The sequence below is a fragment of the Colossoma macropomum genome, unplaced genomic scaffold (assembly GCF_904425465.1).
Source record: "Colossoma macropomum unplaced genomic scaffold, Colossoma_macropomum, whole genome shotgun sequence".
Classification (NCBI taxonomy): Eukaryota; Metazoa; Chordata; class Actinopteri; order Characiformes; family Serrasalmidae; genus Colossoma; species Colossoma macropomum.
The window spans coordinates 31,960,624-31,987,357 of record NW_023494791.1 but is presented as its reverse complement, the minus strand read 5'-3'; the positions used below and the strand labels follow the sequence as shown (position 1 = coordinate 31,987,357).

At 38.8% G+C, this 26,734-nt stretch overlaps 1 protein-coding gene across 1 annotated transcript in view; it reads right to left on the bottom strand.

Annotated features, from left to right (window-relative positions):
• dctd (dCMP deaminase) overlaps window positions 1–25,980 on the bottom strand; it is a 38,279-nt gene extending 12,299 nt beyond the window's left edge. Inside the window, exons 1-4 of the mRNA XM_036574877.1 lie at window positions 25,874–25,980; window positions 24,272–24,383; window positions 23,086–23,221; window positions 9,470–9,586 (exon numbers count right to left, since the gene is read on the bottom strand). Of these exons, the coding sequence (XP_036430770.1) occupies window positions 9,470–9,586; window positions 23,086–23,221; window positions 24,272–24,383; window positions 25,874–25,914 (406 nt within the window). The 5' untranslated portion in view covers window positions 25,915–25,980. The remainder of the gene's footprint in view (window positions 1–9,469; window positions 9,587–23,085; window positions 23,222–24,271; window positions 24,384–25,873) is intronic.
• Between the last annotated feature and the right edge of the window lie 754 nt (window positions 25,981–26,734).

Sequence of the window (26,734 nt, the reverse complement as noted above, 5' to 3'; positions counted from 1 at the left end):
TTCGGGTACAATTTTTACACATACTTCGGGCTCTCAAACAAGTAATTTTTGATGTGCACTGTAAAAACTGATGCGAACGTTGAAAAGCAAGTAACTTGGCTGACCTAAATTTTTTATTTTATTGTACTTCAAAAAATGAGTCAACAGAATGTAACACTCGATAAATGTACTGTTAACTTACAATTTACTATTACACTCATGCATTTAATTTCTTGCACTTTAATCGCGTACACTTTCTCTCTTGCGTGTGCTGTCTCTTTTTCTCTCACACTTTGTCTTCATTACATCGCACACTGTCTCTTTCTCTCGTGCACTAGCACTTGTCTTTTTCTTTTGAGGAGTGGGATAGACAGTGGTAGATAGATAGATAGATAGATAGATAGATAGATAGATAGATGTAGAAGGACAGATAGATTCACAGACAGACAGTTGTAGAGGGATAGATGGATAGACGGACAGATCTAGACAGACAGGTAGAGGGCTAGAGAGATAGGTAGCTAGATAGACAGTTGTAGAGGGATAGATAGATAGACGGACAGATAGTTGTAGAAGGAAAAATAGACAGATAGACAGAGACAGACAGACAGACAGACAGACAGACAGACAGACAGACAGAGCGAGCGAGAGAGAGAGCGCGAGAGAGACACAGAGACAGAGGTAGAGAGACAGACAGAGAGCGGTAGAGAGATAGATAGACAGATAGTGGTAAAGACAGGATTGTATAGAAGGACAGACAGAGAGACAGACAGAAGGGGTGGGGGGGGGGTAAATTTTAATTTCTAAGGTAACGTTGGCAGAACGCTAAAGGCGGAACTTGTAAGTGCAGAAGTGCAGCGCCCAGACAGTCTGTGCCGTGCACATAACAAAAACACAACTGGATGAGGGAGAAATCCGACCAACACCCTCTGCATTAAAAGCTAGGTTAGGTAGGAGTCGACAACCCAAATGTTAAGAAGAGCCATTTAAAAAAAAAAAATTTCAAACCAACTTGGGAGCCACAACATTTTATGTCCAGTATGTGCTAATGTCCTAGTACAGGCTAAAAAATATAAACGAAAACGCAGACTTTAAGCTTTAGCTATAACCGCTTTTTAAACATACCATCTCCGCCAGGACACTTTTCCTCAAAAGTAGCTTAGAACAGTTTCTTGTAAAATGTCTCTCAACGTTCGACTGTTTTACGAGGTTGAAGTCACTTCTTATTCGCCAGCTTTTTGTTCGAGTTTTCCCATTCCACCTTAAATGTCTGTCAGAATTTAAGGTGGAACAGGAAAACTCAAACAAAAAGCTGGCGAATTCGAAAGAGAAGCTGACTTCATCTTCGCAACTTTTTGATGTTTGACAGTCTCTCGTTGCAGATTTAACATTCCAGGAAACCAACTGCGGTGCTTATAAATGTGAATAAGTGCATTTGTCTCCAAACGATCGTCTTAAACCTCTTTGCTATTTCGTTAGCTACTAGCTAGGCGAGACTGCGTTGCTTTGTGACCTGCAGTCTGCACGCCAGTTCTCAGTCGTTGAGAACCAGGGCTTTTCGCACTATGTTGCACACTTTGGAGCCGAGATAGAGCAACCCGTCTCTATATATTTTACTCACACAGCGATCCCCACACTCTACAACGAGACCAAAACCGAAGTTATGGAGTCACTGAATAAAACGGGTAGGACGGCTGTAACGTGCTGCATGGACATCTATTGCCACTGGATCTTTAGAGAAAAAAAGTTCTGTAGAGAAAAAAAATGATGCATCAAGATGCATCGATAATCGTTTTATAATCACATCGCAGCCCTCGGAATCATAATCGAATCATGAGGTGCCTAGAGATTCCCACCCCTAATAGATAGAGTTGTAGAGAAATAGATGGACAGGCGGACAGACAGTGGCAGAAGGACAAATAGACAGACAGATAGATAGAGCTATAGTGGGATGGACAGAGTTGCAGCAGGATAGTTGGATAAAAGGCAGAAAAGTAGAAGTCAGCCGTTTGAAGTTTCTACGTAAAGCAGTTCTGGAGTTCTTGATCCTGGAACAATAATCACCATAAGAAGGAGCAGCCAAGGGATATCAATACTGTGTTTTGCTTTGCAAACACTGGAATAAATACATAAACAAACAAAGAAATACAAATGATGCACATGGGTGGGGCAACAGCCTCCTCTCAACAGGTCTGAATACAATGCTTGTCATAACTGACCATAACCCCACCCCCTGCCCAATCTAACCAAAAACCACTCCATTTGATGGGTAATCACCCATTCTGGCAACTGTATTGGGTGATTTCTAGTCCAGTCTTTACAACTGAATTATTTTAATTCCTTTATTCTTTCTATTACACATTAAATGCTTCCATTTATGTATCTAAACTCCTATGCACTGAAAAAGCACAAATAAGAAGCGACACTCATTACAGGTCAGTAGGGACCGTGGAACAAAACACTAGAGATGGCACTTTTTTTCTTCCCAGAACGATCTCCAGAGATGTGGTGGTGACACTCCTCCTTAGTCCCTCAGATAACAGCCAGTGGAAGTGACAAGATGGCAGTCAGTGAAAAAAAAAAAAAAATAGTGCAGTTAATTCCTGAGGGAGGGAAGAAACCCTCCAGCAAGCCTGAGAACTGTGTAGCAGCAGCATAGAGCCTTCCACACTAACAGCACAGATAGAATTTGCCGGAAGGGAGAAGATTTCATGCTATTTTGCTCAGGGACAAAGATGAAGAAAAAAGTGTAACTAAAACCTTACTAAGTTGGAACAGAATTCAATCAGGTCACGGCTGAACAGCAAAGTGCTCTGAAGCTGAAGTACTGAGTTCGGCTTTGTTTCTGTAGGGCTTTTTCAAACACGCTTTTGTTTTATAACATTATAACATTACAAAGAAGAGTAAGGGTATGATTACTTTTTGATCAAATAAAACTATACAGTCCAATATTACTGATTATTGGAATGTTTAGTTCCTTAAAATATCATCATTGACAGTGCTCATATCATTTAGGCCCCAGTCCAAGCCCTGATAGCCTATTACAGAAGGCTGCAACACACAAACAACAAATGAGCATTTAACCTAGGGGAAGAAGAGTGGGGGCCAGAGTCACAGTTTGGCGATTTCCCTGCTGTGGCACACTAACCAAGGCAAGTAATTACCTGATGAGTTGAATCAGGTGTGCTACAGTAAAAAAGTCACCAAACTGTGTTTAATGTTTTATTGAGTGCTGCCTTGGTTAGTGTGACACAGCATACTGACCAATCACAGATTTTCTGTGGGATTTTGGATAAATTAAGACCTTCACACAATTTAACAACTATAAATAATTTTGGTCAAAGGTAATACAGGCGTATCTTTAACCACATTAATAGTTAAACATGTTTTAGGACACTGCAAGGCACATTTCAATTGCAGAATATATAAATCACAATATGTAAATACAGAAACATAATCCAAACACGGTATTTTGTCCATATCTAGAACTACAGCATGTTACACTGAGATTACTGCAATCTACAGGCCACAACAGTTCTACAGTATCTAACAATGACATTACTACAATAATCTACAGGCTACTATAATACTATAGCACTTTACATGGAGCCTAATGCTAACCATACACTAGAAGTCTTTGAAAATGCTTCAAAAAGATTTTTGAAAGACTGAAGTCTGACACCCTCTCACATCTAAAGACAATGTCACAGTTTTTAGTCACAGAGTATGATTTTGCAAAGACTGGGGATCTTGCAGAGTTACTATTTGCAACACTGCAACTAGATTTTTGGGATTATTTTTCAAATTACACAATAATATGCATGACGCAAGACTTAAAACTGAAAATAATATTAAACATGGTTGATTTTATTGCCGCAAGAAAAAGACTGATTTAAGACAGCCATCCTGACCACCTCACACTAAACGATTGAAATGACGCAAGCACAACGCAACTCTAGCAAGACTCCCATAATTTTATTCCGACATTGGAAATTTGTCTGTGACAGTGAAATTGCTTGAAAAGGCCAGCTTAAGACAAGTCACTACAGTGCTTCAGTATCTAACAATGACATTACTACAACAGTCTACAAGCTACTAAAGTACAACATCATCTGACACTGAGATTACTACAACTAGTCTACAGACTACTACTCTACTAAAAGTACCTTGTACATCAGTCCACCAGCTACTACAGTATCTAACACTTAGATGGTTTTTGGGGGCATCCTGAATAAGAGCCAGGTGAACTGGACCTAAACTCCACAGGACCACTATTGAGCACTCCTGGTGTGCAGGCTACTCTAGCACCTTACACTGAGGTTACTGCTATAGTCTACAGACTATTTCAGTATTTTGGTCTTTTACACTGAGCACCACAATAGGTCTACGTACAGGCTACTACAGTACTATAGCTTTTTACACTGAGATTACAACAATATTGTAGTGTTTGACAATAAGATTACTACAATAAACTATAGGCTACTACAGTATTATAGCACCTTAAGATTACTAAAATAGTCTACAGGCTACAGTGTTAGAGATATACATATCCCGAGGTTCATTGCATGCCGGTGAGGATTTGAGAACATGGCGTAATTAGCAGAGGAGTGAACGGCAACTGAGGAGTACACTTTTAAATACATAAGTATTGGGTTTAAACTGAGGCAAGCAGCAAACAACACATGTTAAAAAAATAACCCAATCTCATCAGTAGCCAGTGGTGAAGCACCTCCAGCTCTAATAAACAAGAAATAAAAAAAAAAAAAAAGTTTCTGGCTCCATCTTTAATGAACTTAAAGAACTTGACAGGAGCAGCGTTTCGAGATGCAACAGTAAGGGCAGGAACAGCAGTGCTGTGACGCAAACAGGAAATCCGCCGTAGAGCAGACCGTCTCATTTCGGGTTAGCCTTCGCGGGTCTAAGCAGCCTTCGAAGGACACGCCTTCGTAGACCGCATCCTTTGAAGGATGCAGTTCCTGAATTGGGACAATGTACTACAATAGTTCACAGACTACTATTATACCACAGCATCATACCCTGAGATTACTATATTTGTCTACTGTACAATATATCTTATCCTGAGATTACTACGGTACTACAGCATTTTACACAGAGAATACTATCTCTACCTACTAACTCCCACTAATAATCTACAGATTACTCAGTACTCAATAGCATCTTATATTGTGATTTCAGTCATGTTAACTAGTTATTAGAGGTAACAGTATGGCACCAATATTGTCACACAACTAATGCTTCCCAATGGAAACTGCATCAGGTTCAACAGCAGAACTGAAGACTGGCCAATACAATGGAACCATTGTGACAACAGGAATGATTCAGAGGAGCTGGCCAACAGGAAAGCAGCTGTCTTATTAGTCCCCTGAGGTGCTAATTAACTGATATAAGAATTCCATTTGTGTGCTTTAACAGGGTACACACCTGCAATTCACTGAGAACTAAAACCCAAGATGACCACAGGCTCAGATTCACAGGTGGCAAGAGGGGCCATTAGGAGTGCATTAGAAAATTACTGCTCCTTTTGAAGCCGTAAAATGTCCACCACATAATAGCATTCAACATAGGGCAAAATTCTGAGTGCATAACTAGATAAACAACGCTGGAAAAGCCATGCAATGATAATTTAGTCTGAGTCAAGGTTAAGTTACAACTCTGGACTAAGGAGAAATGGAAAGCAATGTATTGAAATCAACTACTGATCAAATATTTAATTTAAATTGTTGATTAGCTGGGCATACTGGGAAATATAGATGCACATCTCTCAGTAAATAATAACCGTCAAGTATTCAACCAAGCCATAGTATAATAGTATTTTATATTTATGCCTGATACAGCTGATAAAATTAATAATAGTATTATCTATAATTTATCTCACTGTGTTCTATATAGCTCTACTTATTCTTAGACCGACAGATGGAGCAAACTGTTTTAAAGGAGGAAGGATTGTAGTGGGAGCACTGGGGTGTCTATGACACAAATACACAACATGAAAATCTAAAATCTGAACTTTTTTTGCATCAAAACCACAGACAACTTGATTTTTTGGGAAAAAATGGGGGGAAAAAAGAAAGAGAAAAGACAAAGATAAATGTAAAATATAACAGAGCAAGAGAAAAGACACATGACAAAAGAAAGAAATAGTACAAAAAGACAAAGACCAAGAGAAAAGAGAAAGAGGGAGAAAAATGAGAGACAGATGAAAAACAAAGGGTGAGAGCACAAGAGAGGGGGAGAGAGAGAGGGCAGAGAGACAAAAGACAGAGAAAAAAAACAGAAAGAAAGAGGGAATGAGCAAGGGAGAATAAAGGAGAGAGACAAGATGCAGAAAGAAAAAAAGGGGGGGGGTAAAGAGAATCCAAGAGAAGACAGTAAGTAGAGGGAGAGGAGCAATAAAAGAAAGTGAAAAAAGTAAAGATGGGGTAAGAGAGAAAGGACAAGAAAGAGATAGGGAGAACATGAGAAAAACAGATACAGACAGACAGAGCATCATACTGGAGTGTAGTAACAAGTGAAAAGAAAAGGACAGAAGCCAGTGAAGAGAACAGAGTTAGTGAGAACAGTTTGTTTGCGAGAGACTTTGCAGGAAAAACAGAGAGAAGTGAGACAGAGTGAGAATAACAATAGAACAGAAGAAGAGGAAAACACGTCACCATGTATAACAGCAGAAGGCGGGGAGGGCGGGAGAGAAGAAAGCAAGAACGCTCAAAACAGACACAGACTGTGTGTGTGTGTGCGCATGTATGTGAGTGTGTGTGGCAGGGTGGGTGTGCAGGACCCCTGCTAAGCTCACCCCACAGCAGGGCTCCTCTCACCATGGAAATTCTCTGTCTCTTTCATCTCTCTCTCTCTCTCTCGTCATACATGTGCATGTATATACATGCATGTCAGGCTCAGCAGCTGCTAACAGTGCCATTCAAACAGCAGAAAGCAGCACAGCAAATGTTCAGGGTCAAAGAAGAGTGGCAAAAGACTTCCCTTCTCCGATTCTCAGTTACATCCAACAGCAATTACAAAAGACATTAATTTTGTGGACCATGGCCTACACCTAGGGCCTGACCAATATATAGGGTGGCTGATGCATTTAAATTCATTGCATCACACTTTCCCTTGGAGAACATGGATACAACCAGTCTCCTATTTTATCACTGGTGTTGTTTATCACTGTATATTTTCATGTTTACAACAGCCTAACACATGCATTTGGTGCTGCACTGCTTCTATTTGGGTGTAGCCCCTGTTATTCTCAGTCAACAAAAAGGTAACTTTTTTTGAAGTATTTTAATGCTTTGTCCTACAAAGAGCTTTGTATACCATTATTTTTACGTTTGAAAAAAGGCAACAAGTCATGTCTCAATGATTTCTGGGCAAGTTATGCTACTGAAGTCGATGCCTGTGTTCACTCAGTCCTGCACTCCTCCAAAAGGTCTTATCTAATAACCTTCAGTTGAGCTAATAAAGTAACAGAACAGCCTTTTTTCTTGTGGCCTTCTTGTGAAATTCATCTACCACTACATGTCATGATAAAAGTGGTCTGTAGCTGTTTTTTTTCTTTCCTGTCAGTGTAGGTGGTTCTTGGCCACGAAAACCTATGCGATGCTATCACAGTAGCAATCAACATACTGTTTTGACTTGATGTTTCCAGTGTAGACATCCAGAAGTCTTTGCGATGTGATACTATGTTTGAAATCTCGCTTGCTGTTAGGACAAGCTGCTACAGTATAAAGCCCCTTACACTACTAATAGTAGTAGTAGAAATACAGATTGTACAGTATGCTTAATCATTTTGATACTAAAACTGCAATTTAAAAATAAGTCACACAATAGAAAAATCCTGGTTATGTTGATTTATTTCAGGTTTAGTTTGGTATTTGTATTATTTTAGAGGGTGTATATCACAAAAAGACAAAGCTTGTTCAAATTTTTGAATTGTGTTTGGTGTCTATGTAAATATTGTTAAAGTTTCAAAATGTGATCCTCAGCCCATATAGTCCATAAATGGAAACTTGGCTGCAAAAACATACAGTTTTGAATTCATCATAGTTGTGATGTCACAACCAAGAACATTTAAGACTGTAAACAACATGTAGACACATGTAGAATATGGCCCCTTACAGGTTAGTCATTCAGAATCTTCTGATGTGAAATGCTCTGTTCTGAAGACAGAATTGTTCATAGTGGTGGAGATACAATTAATCACCACCAGACATCTGAAGTGATCAATGCCCCTAAAATCTTATTATATGAAATATGAATATAAATTATATGAAATGGTTATGATTATGCCGCCTGATGCCCGAGGGCTGCTGCATGTATGTGTTTCACTCACAGGTTCTTTCCCAGTCATGCAGGGTTGCCAGATTCACAGTTTTCCTGACAAATTCTGCTAGTCTGAAAGAATACCGTGGGTTGAAATTATAAAGTCGTGGGCTTTTCTGGTTGGACAACTTTCCAAATGAACTGCGGCCACTGACAAAAAGCTTGAAAATGGAAACAAAATAATTTTATGAATGTATATTGATCCTACTGTTGAATAGCTGGCAACCCTAAGACAACAAGACTAACACATTTGGTGATAACACCATCCTGTTTCAGGATTTGAATAAACATGCATCTAATACAGAGAGATCAATATAACTAAAAACTCTTACTGAAAGACTGATTTTACAAGGACAATAAGAGCATTTGCAAGTGATATGAGATGACAGACATTGTAAGATGCAGAAATTATTTAAATAAATAGGTTGTGTTTTTTTAAACCCCGTTTTGGACATTTTTACTTGGACACATTTTGGGTCAGTTTCAACTTCTTAAAAGAGCAGGTACATCCGTTTACTCTCAACAATATTCTGACTTGTGATTGGGTGGTGATTTCAAGCCTGGTGGAACAGCCAGGAAATCTGTTTGCAACACAGAATGTGTAACTAGTATTTCATTTGATAATTGTCATTAAGAGAATTAGCATTTTTAAAAGTTTTGGCCCTTTTCTGTTTCATTTTTATTTATTCTTATGGCTTATTTCAATGCATTTTGCTGCGTGACGTGTGCGGCTTGCAGAGAAAAACCAGCTCCTCCTGTCAATTCTATAAATATCCCATGCTTTAGTGCCACTCTGCGCACATCAACATGAACAAATGTGTTCACATTACAAAATTTTTCATTTAACAATATAAAATTAATATTATGAGCACATTCCATTTTCCCACTGACCCGCTCATAATATTACAAGACGACAGCAGTACAAAAATTATTAATAATTTACATGTATTCACCCATGATTCCTTACTTTAATGCCCCTCCCAAAAACTTTCATCAGCTTAAGACGTAAATATAAAGTTGTTTTCTTTTTTGCCCCAATACTTAACCAAAAGTGGCACCTATGGTTGTAGACATTGTGACCCAATTACTTTCAACACCACAGTAAGCAGTACATGACAGAGACTCTGCAAGGCACACTGTGGGTGTGTTCTCATACCTGCCTGGATGATGAGCTTTGCACACTCGTTACAGGGGAAGAGAGCCACGTACATGGAGCAGCCTTTCACATCTGCAGAGTTCTTATTCATAATGGCGTTCAACTCCGCATGGCACACTGCAACAGGAGAGAAGAGCAGGAAAACATTAAATATAATTAAATAAATAAAATTTTAAAAGAATGCAGATTTCACAACCCAATTCAAAGCAACTTCATTGGTTGAGCACATTAAGTTACAGTGCATTCAAATCATTTAAATCTGTTTAAAAACATACACCGATCAGGCATAACATTTGACCATCTTGTTTCTACGCTCATTGTCCATTTTATCAGCTGCACTTACTCTACATATATATATATATATATATATATAGAGCAGGTACTATTTGGATCATTCTCAGCACTGCAGTAACACTGATATGGTGGTGGTGGTGTTAGTGTGTGTTGGACTGGTCTGAGTGGATCAGAAACAGCAGTGCTGCTGGAGTTTTTAAACACCTCAGGCTGGACTGAGAATATCCAGCCAACAGCGTCCTGTGGGCAGCATCCTCTGACCACTGATGAAGGACTAGAGGATGACCAACACAAACTGTGCAGCAGCAGATGAGCTATTGTCTGACTTTACATCTACAAGGTGGACTGACAAGGTAGGAGTGTCTAATAGATTGGACAGTGAGTGGACACAGTGTTTAAAAACTCCAGCAGCACTGCTGTGTCTGATCCACTCATACCAGCACAACACACACTAACACACCACCACCACGTCAGTGTTACTGCAATGCTGAGAATGATCCACCACCCAAATAGTACCTGCTCTGTGAGGGTCCATGGGGGTCCTAACCACTGTAGAACAGGGTAAAAGGGGGCTAACAAAGTATGCAGAGAAACAGATGGACTACAGTCTGTAATTGTAGAACTACAAAGTGCACCTATATAGTAAGTGGAGCTGATAAAATGGACAATGAGCGTAGAAACAAGGAGGTGGTCATGATGTTATGCCTGATCGGTGTACATCACTGTATTGGATCACTCAGTACATATAGACAATTATTATTGTTATTTTAGCTGTCTACCACAGTACATTGGTGCTGAAATTAAATAATAACTAAGAGCTCAAAGTGTGGACTTTCAGCTTCAATTTGTGTGCATTTACATCCAAATTGGATTTTTAGGTGCTCAAGAGTAATTGGACAAATGCCTGCTCAGCTGATCCATGATCAGATGTCTGTTATTCCCTCTTTATTTTACTTACAAGTAAGCAGATACAATGTCTAGAGCTGATTTCAAGTGTGTTATTTGCACTTGGAATCTGCTGCTGTTAACTCTCAATATGAAGTCCAAAGAGCTTCACTGTCATTGAAGCAAGTGTTCAAAACAAAATCAAAACAAACCCATCAGATAGACAGCAATAAATGTTAAATGTGTCCAAATTAACTATTTGGTACATACCTAAACAGAAAAAAAATGCACTGGTGAACTAAGAAACAAAAGGCCTGGACGTCCAAGAAAACAACTGTGTTGGATAACAGAAGAATTCTTTCCCTGGTGAAGAAAAACTCGTTCAACATACAACTTGAACTGGTCCCCTTGTATTTGTTGAAATGACTGAAGACAAAAGCAGCAGGATGAATTATGAAGTTTATATGGCTCTATTAGTTGCTCTGATTCAGCCACAAGCTTCAAAACGTATTGGATGGTGCTTCACAGCGCAGTTGGACAATAACCTGAAGCATACCGCAAAAACAACCCAAGACTTCAAGGCAAAAAGTGGAATGTTCTGCAATGGCCAAGTCAATCACCTGACCTCAGTTTAATTGAGCATACATTTTACTTACTGAAGGAAAGTAAACCACCACAAGAAGAAGCAGGAACTGAAGACAGCTGCAGTAAAGGCCTGTGAGAACATCACAATGGGGGGGGGAGACCAAAACACAGTCTGGTGATGTCTAGGGGTACTTTCAAACTTTCAAACAGGGGTGGAAAAGGTACACAGAAATTCTGCGTTTGAAAGTCTATGTACTGTGTCAAGGAACACACGGGAACTTGACTGATTAGTGGGACGAAGAGTGAAATCCCCTGGCCTTGTAACAAGTTCTTTGAAGGTTAAATATGCACAGCCAATCCAACACACTTAATCTTGCCTATATAGAAAGTAAAATTTTGGTCTATCCCAGTCCTAAAGACCCCATACTATGCAAATTCTCATGTGTGGTCTCATTTAGCACACCTGACTTAGCTGATTAACTCATTCACAAGCTGCTTGTGTGCTTGGTCAGGTTTATTAGAGTAGGGATAACACAAGCCATGAGGTCTCCAGAACTGGGATTTGGGAAACCTTGGACTATATATGTTACATTATATATTTTATGTACATCACAAACTACACACACACACACACACACACACACACACACACACACACACACACACAGTCTTTAGCTATTCATAATCAAAACATCATTCCTATCAATTCCTCATTTGTAATGAGAGGGGGGGAAGAAAACACACACACACACACACATGCATCTGAACGGATGTCTGCTCTCCATAACATCAGGCTTTACTTCCCAGGCTAATCATTTCACTCTCCCCATGTTAATTACTGAAAAGAAAAGTCTCATCAGTGCCTGAACATCAACACACATCCTACGAGAGAGCGACAGAGAAATACAGACAGAGAAAGAGAGAGACAGAGAGAAAGATAAGGACAGAGAGACAGAGAGAAAGAAAAGAGGAAACAAAAGAGAGAGAGACACAGAGAGAGGCACAGAGAAAAAAAAAAATGAGCAAGCGAGAGTGCAAGAGCAACAGGGAGAGAGCGGATGAGTGTATAGAATGAAGCGAGGAATGCAGGAACAGACGAGTGTACAGAATGAAGGGTGGATTTGGCAGAGTCATCAATAATTCACATTGCACGCTGTACAGGGAGAACGTGGCGGTCTAGAAGACATCAGCATTGGCAGTTGACAGAAAAGCTGCCGGGTGAGCTGTGGAGTAGAGTTCACCTGAAAGACTCATGTTAAAATATCTCTCGTTCTGCATCACCTCCATAAACTTAACTTATACTAGATACACTCATACTGTAGCCTTAGATAATGAATCGGACTTAATTCCATCTTCTGATAGCACAATCTTACATTGTTAAGGCACAAAACATTTTATTTCTAATCATGACAGCTATTAAATTACACAGCTATTTTATAATAATGAATACATCTAATTATGAACTTTCCTTGTTAAACATTCTTTTACTCGAATATGGGAAACAAATCCTAAAGTTTGGAAGACTGGGATTTGAAATGCTTGATGACAACACATCAGACACAAGACACATCAGATGCAAGACATTATTAAATGTTTGTCAATTTTGTATAACGTTAAATAACTACACAGTTAAATTTATAATAATTAGCGATAACTGATGCTGCTTTTATAGAAACCCCACAAGTAGAAAAAAAAAAATGTTCACAAGGTATGTCTTATACAAGCATAGGTGAGGATTCCCTCCTCCCCATCATATTAAATGTTCCTTTATATAGTTGACCTAAGGGCTGGCTCAAGTGTTTGTTTAATAAAAGTAGTCATGTTTGGTGCATGAAAAGTGGAAAATTGTATATCACCTTAGAGAAGAACTCTAGAAAACTTAGACATCAAAAAAGGTCATCTGTCACCCTCTAGTGGCTGAACACTGAATTACACCAGCCTCAGACACTACGCAACAAAAACTGCTGAAAACCCCCAAAACGCACGTCTGATAATTCTGGGAGGTGTCATATAAGACAACTGCACCAACAGAGTAAGACTTAAGGTGGGGTCTTCGATTTTAAGTCGGAACATTTTTTGTGATCATTAGAGAAATAGTCCTCAGATTCTGGCAGCTGTCAATAAAATTAATGCTCAGCGGACAAATCTACTCTGAGGTTGCCCTAGGCTTTGTAACAGGAGAAATAAATGATGTGGACCACCAACATCCAGCCCATCAGGACAAGCTTTGTTCCACAAAGCTAACTCAATAAACCTGGCTAATTTTCATATATTTTGGTTCCATGAACGAAGCTAATCTTAAGCTCCACTCATTTACTATGACAGCATATGCTTTTACGCAAAGTTGCTCTGTACCAGGCTAAAGATGATGCCAGGTGTAGCTTGATCAATTCTACTGGACAAACTGTATGACATCATGGGCTTGCCCGGTAAAAACAATGCTCTAGAACAACGTTCCACCCCAATACCATCCAATATACTGCTGCACACAGAAAATACTATATTAAATATGTTTTAATGAATATGAAGTGGGGCTAGAGCTGGGCGATATGGCCAAAAACGTTATCACGATAAACAAAATTCATATCGTTCGATATTGATACATATCACGATAAATGTCAAATCATGATTTCTTTTACGTTTGAAGGCTGATTTTGCTCCTGGGTGGTTAATTGTGGTTTTAAACTATCACTTATGGTCCGATCATGACAAACACTCGGCAAACAGTGGAACATTTCACTAATCTGTGATGGAAGAGTGGGAGAAAGTTTCTGAGCTGTTTTTATCAGCTTGAAAAGCACAGCTGCAATTTTTGCAATAGTCATGATTTAAGAAAGAAAACAGATTATTTTTAGCTGTCTGGTGACAAGCACTTGGCTACCCCGTTACAAGTGCTAAACAAGTGGCCAACAACAGTGCTAAACTCTTTAGTTTCTCAACAACGTCAACTCGGTTCGGTAGGTCACTGCTGTCACTCTTACCACATCCATGTCAGAGCATATCACAGTATTCAGACACCAGCTAGCGACGGCTGGATTTCTCTATGCTATCATAGTAGTTTAAGGGGTGAACCGCAGTATATCTGACGTTCGCTGTGTAAAAGCATTATCTGCAGTGTGAATCTCTCACACCAGCCAAACAGAGTCCTCCTTTTAGGCATGTTTAAACTGAAAGCGGTGATTTTGTGTCTTGTTTGATCTACCGTATCATCAATTCACCGTTTTGTGCCGGAGCGCTGCTTCAAGTTAGCCAGCAGCTAAAAACACCTAGCCTGGAAAGACAGCGCTCTCCCGCTCTCCAATGCCTCACAGCTTCCTCAGTTTACTTTCGAACATGAACCCACTTCTTTCACTTTCGTTGCTCGAGAACGCACTAAAACTAAAATATGACGGGTTGGCGCTGTAACACGGCGCTGTAGACGTGATTTAACACCGCTGAAGTTGTTAGGATGCACGGAAAGAGGTGAGTTCGCTGTAGGACAGTACAGTTACATCACTGACCTCGTCACTCACACTCGGTCACAGGAGAACAGATCGCCGGTCGCTCCACTCAAACAGAGACTGTATAACTCCGCGTTTCAGCCGTTGCTAAAGTATATTTGGCAACCTACTCGTTGTCCCCTCCCTCTCTAATCAAGTCGAAAATTTCGGAAGTGCGCCCTCTCCTGGCGACAGCAGAGTAGTGTCGCTTTCCTTGCAGTAGAAAACGCCACCAGGGCTTTCACTAAAACGTGGAAGTGTGAGAATGGTGTATTATAACGAACATTTATCGAACCTGTCTTATCGCTCTATCGAGGAAAAGTTATATCGCGAAACTTAGCGTTATCGTTTTATCGCCCAGCCCTATGTGGGGCCTAATAAGATTTGACATCAGGGATATAATTACTTTTTTAAAAATAGCAAACTATTAAAAAGCCAAACATAAACAAGCATATGGGTTACTAAACTAACATGGAAAAGATAACATGTCAAACTGTATAGGTGATCAAAATAAGAGGTTTATAAAACACCAAAATATTTGGAACTATTGCTTGTGTAAATGTAACTAATGCTTTTCAACTATGTTTTTCTACATATGCTATTTTTAAAGCCTACACTTAAAGTCTAGATTTAACCAGCTACAGTGTCCTTTCTTCACCCCACAAAGAGCATGTGATACAGCCTGTGTATTTTACAAAGTGTGGATGAGAACACTGTAGCCTGAACAGTGAAAAGATCTTTTAAAGCAGTTTTTTTAAGCACATTTTTATTAACAAGAGGAAGAAAACTGTATTAGTGATTTTGTTCAGCCTGTGGCAGGAATAAAGCCTCATTTAGAGGTTATATAAAATTAGTATATTAAAATTACTCTTATTTACCCTTATGTGTTTCTTAAATTTGAAATTTTCCTAATTTCCAGCTTTCTTATTTTTCAGTTACACTTCAATTTCTTTTTTGCAGAGATTTTCCAAAGTCATGTGAACATCCTCTTCCCTCTCACTCCACTTGAAGCAGTAACAGAAGCCTTCCTTTTGGTTAGATGTAAAATGCAATGGAATATTCATTTGGTTTCTACACATATCAATTCATACTCTGTACAAAAAGAGTATCTAATACTGTACCCTTCTGGAGTTTATGTTTCACCTGCCATGTATTTTACAAATGCTGTTTCTAACTCCATTTCAATGGAACAATCAATAAAAGTTTGTTTAATATGAAATACTGCCACTTTAAAATATTAAGTCAAATTATAAAGTATTTCTTCAGTTTTGTGTTCTCTAGTGTAACCAAGACATTATATTAAGGACACAGAGTTTTTTTAAATCTGTAACCTTTTTTATAGAATTTTATACTACAAACTTTGTGTTATGTTCAAGTTTTATTTGTATTTATTTAAAAGATTTGGGCGACGTGATTTCTTGTACTTGTTAGCAATTTTTACCCCTACCGCAAAAAAAAATTTCACCTAAAATGTCTTGGCTAATCAACTACATCTGGGGTAAGTAAGTGGAAAGTTATATAAATTAGATTTTCCACAAAACCATTCAACTGAAATAAGACCAAAGCTACCATACCCTCTACCGCGCATGGCAGCTTTCACGGTCAAACAAAACAAGAAGAATAAGATGAAAGAGCAAACACTGAAAAGAGAAAAGTATGACCAGTGAAGACAATCAAACATCTATGTGGCTTTCCAACGCTGGAGAGACCTAATGGAGTTAAAAGGCATGAAGAGCAATTCCTGTTTTACACAAAAGTGCAGCAAGACAGCTAATCAGCACAGCACATTCACTCTGAACTGTGCTGCTAGCTAATGCTGCATTCAACTTGGCACAAAAGTGGGAAATCAAAGTTTGACTGAGTCATTTTCAACCTCTGCGCATTCAAGCTAAAAAGCAAGAAAAAAAAAAAAAATATGGATGCCTCAATGAAAATACATAAGCAACAAGCTATCTAACCAACGTTAAAGACATAAGTGTTAACTTTACTGTTCATGACGTATTTACCTATTCAGAACAGACCACTTTATGGGCAGTGTTAAAGATTTGACCAACTGTTTCTGTTGACTGCTGTAAAGCAAATATTTAAAACTGGGATGTTAAACTCAACCACTAAAAGGGCCATATTAAAAAATCTCAACAAATCTGTGGACCAGAAAACATTGTTTTATTTCATTTTGAAGTAATGTTTTGCTATAAACCAAACTGACCTTTGTTTACACAAAATATGCAAAAACTTCAACAGTAAAGTATGGGCACTTGTAGTAGACCTTGAAATATTACATGAATGCTTGAAATATTCAAAATGCAAATGTCCCCAGGAGCTCAGTCCTTCCTATTTTCTTGAACTAGACTCCTGGTATCCTTTCTTTGCTGCAAGTTTAATAATACTTGGGCTCAATTTCTGAGCTGCTGAGCTGACGTTAAGTGTTTATGTTGGTTGAACTGCAGCTGAAATGCATTTTAGTGATACGACTGATGTAGAACTTAGGTGTATCCGTTGTCCCATAGATTGTTGTTGGGGTAGGAGAGTCAGAGCTCTGTTGCAGTGCATACAGGGGACTGTAGTGCAGTCCATTGTGAAAGAAGCTAATATTAACAGAAAATTAAAACACTTTTGCAGGCCTGATAGGATTGTGTTGTGGGCCGGATAGGATTGTGTTGTGGGCCTGATCGCCCGCAGGCCTTGTGTTTTACACATGAGATTTAAAAGTCTAAAACTAATATTTGAGAACACCATCCTGACTTTCTGAATAGAAATTCACAGTTGAGGGAACATTTTCGTTTCTAGTGAGCTAGCTTATTCTGTAGCACTAGTTGGAAAAAAAAAAAATGGCCGAGAGATAGTAGCACATTAAAGCTAACAAAGCAGGCTCAGTATCAAGCTCGCTATCTTTCAAATAGCATTTCAGCCTATATGATATGACCCCTTTAAAATTGGGTGTAAATTGGGTGTTCCCTTTAATTACAGAACCTTTACATTATGGGCTAGTTTCATGGATTAAACCTAGACTCGGACTAAACAGAACAGCAATGCTTTTCCATCATTAAATATCCCAGTAACTTCAGGCTAAGGCTTCATCTGTGTCTGACAAAGCAGCACTGTGTGGAGATTATTTAAGCTTTAAGAAGATTCTTCCCAGTAGCAGCAGTTTGTCAGGCACTTGATTACTCTCTTTTCTTAATGAAAGAAGTTTTAACAAGGTGCTGAAGGAGAACGCCCTCTATGCTCAGAATCGCCGCTTTCACAGTTCAAAAACAGCAGATCTTGGCACTCACACGCCTGTATTAAAAAAATCTGTATTTATGGAAGTGTAAAATTGTATGGCTGATACGCCCCATGCTCTCTTCTAAACATCTCTCATTTACAGTCTTTTTTAAGAACAACCACAAGAGATGACAGGCAGGGCATGTGCTATGGAGACAAAACTTAAATGAAATGGCTTTTTTTCTAAAGTCAATTAAACTCCAGTGCTTTTGGATATTATGTTGTTAGAGGACAAAGCAGCAGGCATTGTTATGCTGCTGGAGAACTTTTATTTATCAGAGCCCTGGGAGCACTGGGATTCAAACTCATGACAGGGTAAAACTTTAAGCTGGCATCAAAATAGTAGTCATTGTACTGAACTGGTTCAGTGTCAGAGTTTGGACTTTGAGATTACTTCAAGGCAAGTGTGATATGTCATGCAAGTTAATCGGTGGGTTATAAGCTTCTTTACCTCCATAAATTCCATGACCACCACATAATGAACACTCTATCAACATGATTCAAAGTCAGAGTGACTTAACTGGCTTGGACTTTAGACTGAAACCTTTTTGCTCTGAATGACTCTATATGACTCTTAATTCTATTTATTTTATTAAAACAAATGATGATTTGTTTTATGTAGTAACAAAATTGAATGTTCAATCATAACACCACCAAAACTTTACCAAATAGTGATAGTGATAGTTTTAGTAGAATTTTTTTTTTGCTAATTTAGAGCATTATTCAAAAACAGCTCAGACAAAAAAAAAGTTTACTGAATTGCAGAAAATGCATATCTGTAATGGAAATTCTTAAGGTTACATCGGGTTTCTCCCGATAGAGACTGTGTCTGTTCCCCGAATAAAACAAAGCATCAAAAAGCCTCGAAAAGTTTGCTTCAGTAACTTGATTAATATCAGACCAGTTATACCAGTTTGCACTGACAGCACCTTTGGTCTAAAACTAAGACTGCTTAATATAAGATCCCTTACTCCTAAAGCCGTTGTTGTAAATGAAATTTTTACCGATCACGGTTTTGATGCTCTGTGCCTCACAGAAACGTGGATTAGACCCGATGAATACTTCAGTTTAAATGAAGCCACATCCCCAGGCTACAGCTATGCACATAGCCCTCGTTTAAGCGGCCGACTTAAAAAGTAAAATAGTAAGGCAGAAAAAACTTGGTATAATGACCACACTGGGGCTTTAAAACAGACCGCCAGACAACTTGAGCGAAAATGGCACCTGACTAAGCTAGAAGTGTTCTAGTACGCCTGGAAGGAGAGCCTTATAGACTATAGAAGAGCACTTGCTACAGCACGCTCAGCCTATCTCTCCTCTCTCACAGAAAACAATAAGAATAATCCTAGATTACTTTTCAGCACAATCTCTAAACTAACAGAGAACAAAGCAGTTAGTGAACTTCTTTAGTGATAAAATTGAAAAAAATTAGGCAGAAAATTCAGAATATACAATTAAACTCTACAAACCTGCTTCCCCATAATGCCAGCCTCAACCTTGAAAATATTATAATCCCTGCAGAGAGGCTGGAATCATTTACCTTACTCCAAGAAAATGAATTAGTTAAAATAGTCTCTTCCGCAAAATCATCTACTTGTATGTTAGATCCGATTCCTACAGGTTTACTCAAGGAAATTTTGCCAGAAATAACCAAGCCTATTCTGTCAATAATAAACTCTTCTCTTAGCCTTGGGTACATCCCAAAATCTCTTAAACTAGCAGTAATTAGACCGCTGATTAAGAAAGCGAACCTCGATCCATGCGAACTATCAAATTATAGACCCATCTCGAATCTCCCCTTTATATCAAAGATCTTGGAAAAAGTTGTAGCAAAACAATTAAGCTCCTATTTGCATGGGAATCAAATACACAAAAAAATTTCAATCTGGTTTTAGGCCACATCATAGTACAGAAACAGCACTAGTAAAAATTGTAAATGATCTATTATTATTATTTTCTGACCAAGATCATGTGTCCTTGTTAGTCCTCCTCGATCTTAGTGCGGCATTTGACACAATAGACCACGCTATCTTACTAGACAGACTAGAAAACCTTGTAGGGGTAACAGGAATAGCTCTTTCCTGGTTCAGGTCCTACCTCACTGATCGCTATCAGTTTGTTAATATAAACGGTGAATCATCTGTTCTCACAAAAGTAAAGTATGGTGTTCCACAAGGCTCTGTTTTAGGACCTGTATTATTCACATTATATATGCTACCACTAGGCACCATTATCAGTAAACATGGCATAAATTTCCACTGCTATGCCGATGACACTCAGTTATATTTAGCAAGCGACCCAGATGATAAAATTAAACTTAGCAAGATTGAAGACTGTATAAAAGACATAAAGGACTGGATGTCGAGTAACTTTCTCCTTCTAAACTCAGATAAAACAGAGGTTCTGCTTCTTGGTCCAAAAGCAGCTAGAAACAAACTGTCTGATTTTACACTTAAACTTAACAATTTCTCAGTTGCATCAAGCTCATCTGTAAAAAGCCTTGGTGTCATTATAGACCCTGATCTGTCCTTCGACGCACATATAATTAATATTACTAGAACAGCCTTCCTGCATCTCCGCAATATTGCTAAATTAAGAAATGCATTCTCTCTACAGGATGCAGAAAAGTTAGTTCATGCATTTATTACTTCAAGGCTAGACTACTGTAATGCCCTGCTGGCTGGATGTCCCAGCAAAAGCCTTAACAAGCTTCAGTTGGTCCAGAACACTGCAGCCAGAGTCCTTACAAGAACCAGAAAGTTCGACCATATCAGCCCAGTTTTATCAACCTTACACTGGTTACCAGTTAAATTTCGGATTGATTATAAAATTCTCTTACTGACTTACAAAGCACTAAACGGACTCGCCCCTCAGTACCTGAGTGAGCTTCTCTTTCACTATGAACCATCACGTCTACTTAGATCACAAGGTGTTGGCTTACTATTAGTACCTAGAATTAATAAAGTTACATTAGGGGGGGAGAGGTTTCTCATACAAAGCCCCCCAGCTTTGGAATAGTCTTTAATGTTCGGGACTCAGACACAGTCTCAGTGTTTAAGTCTAAGCTAAAAACTTACTTGTATAGTCAAGCCTTTGGTAATTAGTTTTCCCTGTCAGTTCTATACCTGCCAGAGTCTCTGCTAACACTGTAATTTGTGATCGGTCACCCATTACAGAACTGACTCTCTGTGTGTTTTCCTTTCTTTTCTTCGCCGAGTTGAACAGCTGCCCATCCTGTGCGTTCTGATGCTGCTGCCTCTTCTGCCTTGATTGGGTGCCCCTGCTCGCCAGCCCTCTGGACTGGCTTACCAACATTGAGCCTACTGCTGTACAACGCCGTGCAAACCTCACCCTCACAACCTGACCCCACTGATACTGCTGCTGTTGCTACATGAACTAATCTAAATTATTCATTTGAACTAATCAATCATTTAAACTAATCAAATCAATCACCCATTGCAGAACTGACTCTGTGTGTTTTTCCATTCTTTCCTTTGCCAAGTTGAACAGCTGCCCATCCTGTGCGTTCTGATGCTGCTGCCTCTTCTGCCTTGATCGGGTGCCACTGTTCGCCGTGCAAACCTCACCCTCACAACCTGACCCCACTGATGCTGCTGCTGCTGCATGAACTAAACTATTCAAATTAATTGTTTGCTCCACCTCTTTCCCTGTTTTTGTACTATAATACTTTATACTAACAATGTTTACTATCCGGTGTCGACCAGAGGAGGATGGGTTCCCCTTCTGAGTCTTGGTTCCTCTCAAGGTTTCTTCCTATTTCTCTTAGGGAGTTTTTCCTTGCCACTGTCGCCACTGGCTTGCTCATGGGGGCTTGGACCCGGATTTCTTTTTGTAATGCTGATTTCCTTGTAAAGCTGATTTGTGACAACACCTGTTGTAAAAAGCGCTGTATAAATAAACTTTACTTACTTACTTACATAATGATTTTAAGATTCAAAATGTGGCCATTAGGGAATGCAGTCTCACTTCCTGCTTTAAAATGTGGGGTGTGGCTAAAATAAAGCTCTGCCTACAGACTAAAACTGTTTCAGTACAGTCATGAAAAAAATGGTACCGCTTTTTTTGCATGAACTTTTTTGATTTAAAAATTAAGCTCATGATTAATCAAAATCATTCAACTTCACTTTAAAAGAAATCAAAAAAACAAAAAAGTCAACTTACGGACAGTTAGGGACAGCCACCTTCTGACATCTTATAGATGATGATTTTGTATGTACTTAGGTTTTTACTATCACAAGTATTCCCTTGGGTTTAAACAAATCATAATCCTTTTAAATAACAAAAGTCTGAACACAATTTTTTTAAATGCTGTGGGACTGCAATTTCAACTAATTTGGTAGAATGGCCCATGTAGGCCAATGCTTATGATTCATATTCTCACACTGTATTAAAAATGCTCAGTCCAACTAACAGGCTGCAACATGGGTGCTCAAACTGCACGTAAAATGCAGCCACTTCAGACAGCTCTGTCTATGGACAATTTCCATAGAAAGCTGTTTGAGGCAAAACAACAAATGACACTGCATGCCAGAATACTAAGCAAAATGCTAAGAAAGCATGCTACAGCAGCTCTGCTAATGTGTGTAAAAATGGTCACAGCAAAAGCAGAAAAACCTTTTAAGTGGGGAAAAAATAAAATAACAACAATCATTGTATCAAATTTTCACAATTACGAGTTGAACTTGTCATCGCATAAAATGTCAGCTTTTTTGAGGGCAATGGTTGTGCATGTTTGTGTGTTTTGCATGTACCTCAAAAAATCAGTTTGTGAGAGTGCTCAAACTGCAAGACAAGCAACCAATATTTCTGCCATGTCAGAAATAACCCTCAAATGGTTAGCGTTTACCCTTCCTTGTGTGTAGGACTGATTTCTAGAACTTGTTATAGAAAACGTCTTGACTCAACTTACACAAACGTGTAATGACAAACACATTAGGATACTTCACATTAATAGGGCTAATTTTGTTCATAAACACTAAGCAGATTTCCAGTGTTGCTTAACAGTGCACAGTGTTGCTGTGAGGCGACAGCTAAACTAAACTAAATCAGATCACACACATAAGCAAATGTTAAGGTGTCACTCACCATATGGGTATTTGGTGTCCAGTTTGTCAACAGCAGAGCGAGACCAGGGCAGGAGATCATCATCACAGCCATTGGGCATTCCGTTATAGCCGATACCCACAATCTTATTCTCTTGATTCACAATACAGGCACCAACCTACACAGCAGAATTTACATTAGTTCATCTTAAAAATTAATTACTTCTGGAAAAAAATGCCACTGGGCCAGCACTACAAATACAAACAATGGCCTTTATTAGAGAGACTAAAATATTTTTACATCACACGTCAGACGTTATTTTTTTCAAAAACTTGTTATATTCAAATGCAAGTTAAGACTGTACTATGCCATGTCAATGATGTCCAGAAACGCTGCCAACCTCTTTGGACTGATGTGGAAATTTTTGTCCATTTATATATAATCCTAACCCATTTTGTATATAATCTTCTGAAGAGTCAACCTTTTAGACTGTTGATGGAAACAATGGACGTCACAGTCTCTGGGTCAAAGAAGGTACCACTCTGCCTTTTAGATGCCATCTTTTTGTCCAAGGGTTGGCCAACATGACAACGGCAGTCCACATTCTGCAGGTTACAACAGCATGTCTGCGTAATCGGAGTGCGCAGGTGCTAGACTGTCCGGCCTGTCTCCTACTGAAAACGCGTGGTCTGTTATTAAATGCAAAATAAGAAAACGAGGAGCCTATATGGTCGCACAGCTGAAGACCTGTATAAAAAAATTCTGTTTTCAAAAGTGGATCAATTGGTGTCATTAGTGCCCTAACATTTATTAAGTGCCGTTAAAAGGAACAGTGATGTAACACGGCGGTATACATGCTCCACTGCAGGCAAAATATTTGGAAATAGCGTATATTTACAACAATAAGATAGAACATCAAATATTGAATGCAGGTCAAAAGAATATCCTAAAAAAAAACTAAAAAACACAAAAGTTCTACAACTGAAGTGTATTTAGAGGAAGGGGTTAAGTTGTGTACCTTTGATTTATGTCCAAACTATGGCTTTTATTTTTTGGAAGAATGCAAAATCTCAAAATCTGTGATACAGTTCCCCAGCCATCTGTGCCAAGATATCTTACACACACTGATCCTGCACAGTGTGTCAGTTAGCAGTCAGAACAGAAAAGGATGAGAAAGGAAAACAGTGATGGACCTGGGAGGCTAGGCTTTCACAGCCAGCTCTGGTACCTGAGAGCTCGGATCTTTGCTTCTTTGAGCAGACAGGAAGGCAACGGCCATAAAATATTCAGGCCACTCCAGGTAGTCCTGTCTCTTCTTCATCTGGCCCTCACTGTGCTTCCTGCAGGCAGAGAGGTCAGGTAAAGCAGTCATTATTAGATGGAGAACATTCAGAAATAGCTGTCACTCAAACATCTCTAACCTCCACTGAGTGTATAGCAGAACAAAATACAACTGTCAGAAAGCCATGTGTTCCAGAGAGAGAGAGAGAGAGAGAGAGAGAGAGAGAGAGAGAGAGAGAGAGGGGAACAAACAGGGACGAAAGAAAGAAAGAAAGAAAAGTTTGAGAGAGCGAAAGCAAAAAGAGAAAGATATTAATAATCTTTGAGAGTGGAGAAAGCCTCTGCTCTCACCACTACAGTGAACTGTAGAACACACAGACGAGTGTTATCTCCCTAAAACACGTGTGTGCGTTTGTGTGATCATGTAATAGATCTACATCTCACCCTTTAACACTTCAATACCTTTAATTCCTTACACCGACAATCTTTAATTAAAATACGACTAATACATGGACTCCCCGCTACATTAATTAGGTTCCTCTTGTGGTGTGCATAACAGACAGAAACTGAACGGCAGACTGTGAATCAACACTGACTAGTTAAGTAAGACTGCAATGTAAGTAATCATTGTTAAAATTCCAAAATGTACCATTCACCACACAGTCTATACAGTCCGTGTAGAGACACCAAAATGCAAAAAGACAAACACATCTGCATAGATCCACCTATTCAGTTTACAGCAGTTTAGCTAAAGTCAAATGGAGTGTTTCAACTTCTGCTTCTAGAGTGAAGCCCAATACAGGACAGTCAATTAATGCAGAACAGCCAATACAGGGGTCATTTTCATATATCAATCTTTAAGGCAAAGTAAGAAAAACTTTATGTCTGTTTGATTCTAACACATAAAGAGAGGTTGGAAAAAGCTCGAGTAACATGAATAATGACTGTTTGTATTAGATATAACTACACAAACAAAAAAATACAAGAAAAACAAGTAAAATAAATAGAGTCCGTGCAGAGCATTCTCTGAATTTCTTTGAGTTTTAATTTCCGCTAGATGGCGCTCACGTTAGTTCAAGAAGTGAATAGGGTCCTGCAGCACAAAACGATTATGGGTAACATCCAAATGTTGTGAAGGCCATCATTTCACCCTACGCTTACAATAACCCACATTCAAGGCGTTTAATGGTCTTGCAGAGAAACCTTATAATTCACAATCTACTTATGTTACTACCAAATAATACGTAGACATTGCCCCAGCACACAGGTAGTCGCATTCTTGCTTTGTTAAAGAAATTTCTTATTTTTGAAATTTAGTTAGCTAACTTACTACGTTAATTCTGATGTGGTATATTTCTGTTAGTAGTACACGCTGTAGCGTTAGCTGTATTATCAACACAGAACTCACATATAGCTTTCCTAGTAGCTAAGCTCTTACTGTTCACTATTTCAATGTAACATTTTATTAAAAGTGTGAGCTGTGTCTAGTAAAAGCGTCTCTACAGTTTTCTGCAGCCCGCACCAAGAAAACTTCATTAGGTTAACTCACCCGTTACACGAAGGGGTTTCTTGGTTTTCTTCTTTATTCATCCCTTTTATCCGCCAAGAAAAACTGCAACAACCTTCAGTCCTTGTAGTTTTAGACTTGATTTGCGTCTTTCCAGCAGCACGCATGAGAGGAAGCAGCAAAAACGCCCGCGAAATTTACGTCATCGTTCCAAAGACCGTGCGCGCGCCAACGCTGCGCAGGACTTGCGCAGTTTCAAAAAAATACATTTGGACCATTAATTAATTAGTCAACTAACATATAAAACGGAAACAAATTCATACATAAATGAGCAGCAGAACAGCAAAATTAATAATTAAATAATCATGAGACATAAATAGTAAATATACACATATTAGTAGGAACAGTAATAAATAATATAAATAAAATAACTGTAATAAATACATTCACATTCTATTTATTCAGATTTTTTTTTTATTTCACCATTTATTTATTTATGTATTTCTTCCTCCTGTCCGTGCCAATGAGGTTAGTAACAGTAACGTAATTCTAACAAACTATTGGTCGAGGTTGGCTTGCAAGGCTATAAAACATAACAGGGGTACATTCAATCTCAAAACGTTGTGCACCGTTTGCTAAGGCTTCCGGGTTGAACAACATGTTTTGTAGAAACGGTGTGAAATGGCCTTTGAGATATGTTTTCTCTCGTTTGATGGGTGTGTCAGAGGTGTTACCCAACCAGCAGGGATGTGTATATACCTCCCATATTAAAAAGGCAGCGCACACAATGGGTTCTAATAGAGTCCTCTACAAATGCAACTGCTGCAGCTTGGTGTACACAACACCTGAATACATTAGAAGACAGGTTTGTCACAAATATTTTAGTTCAAAGGTTTTTAAAAA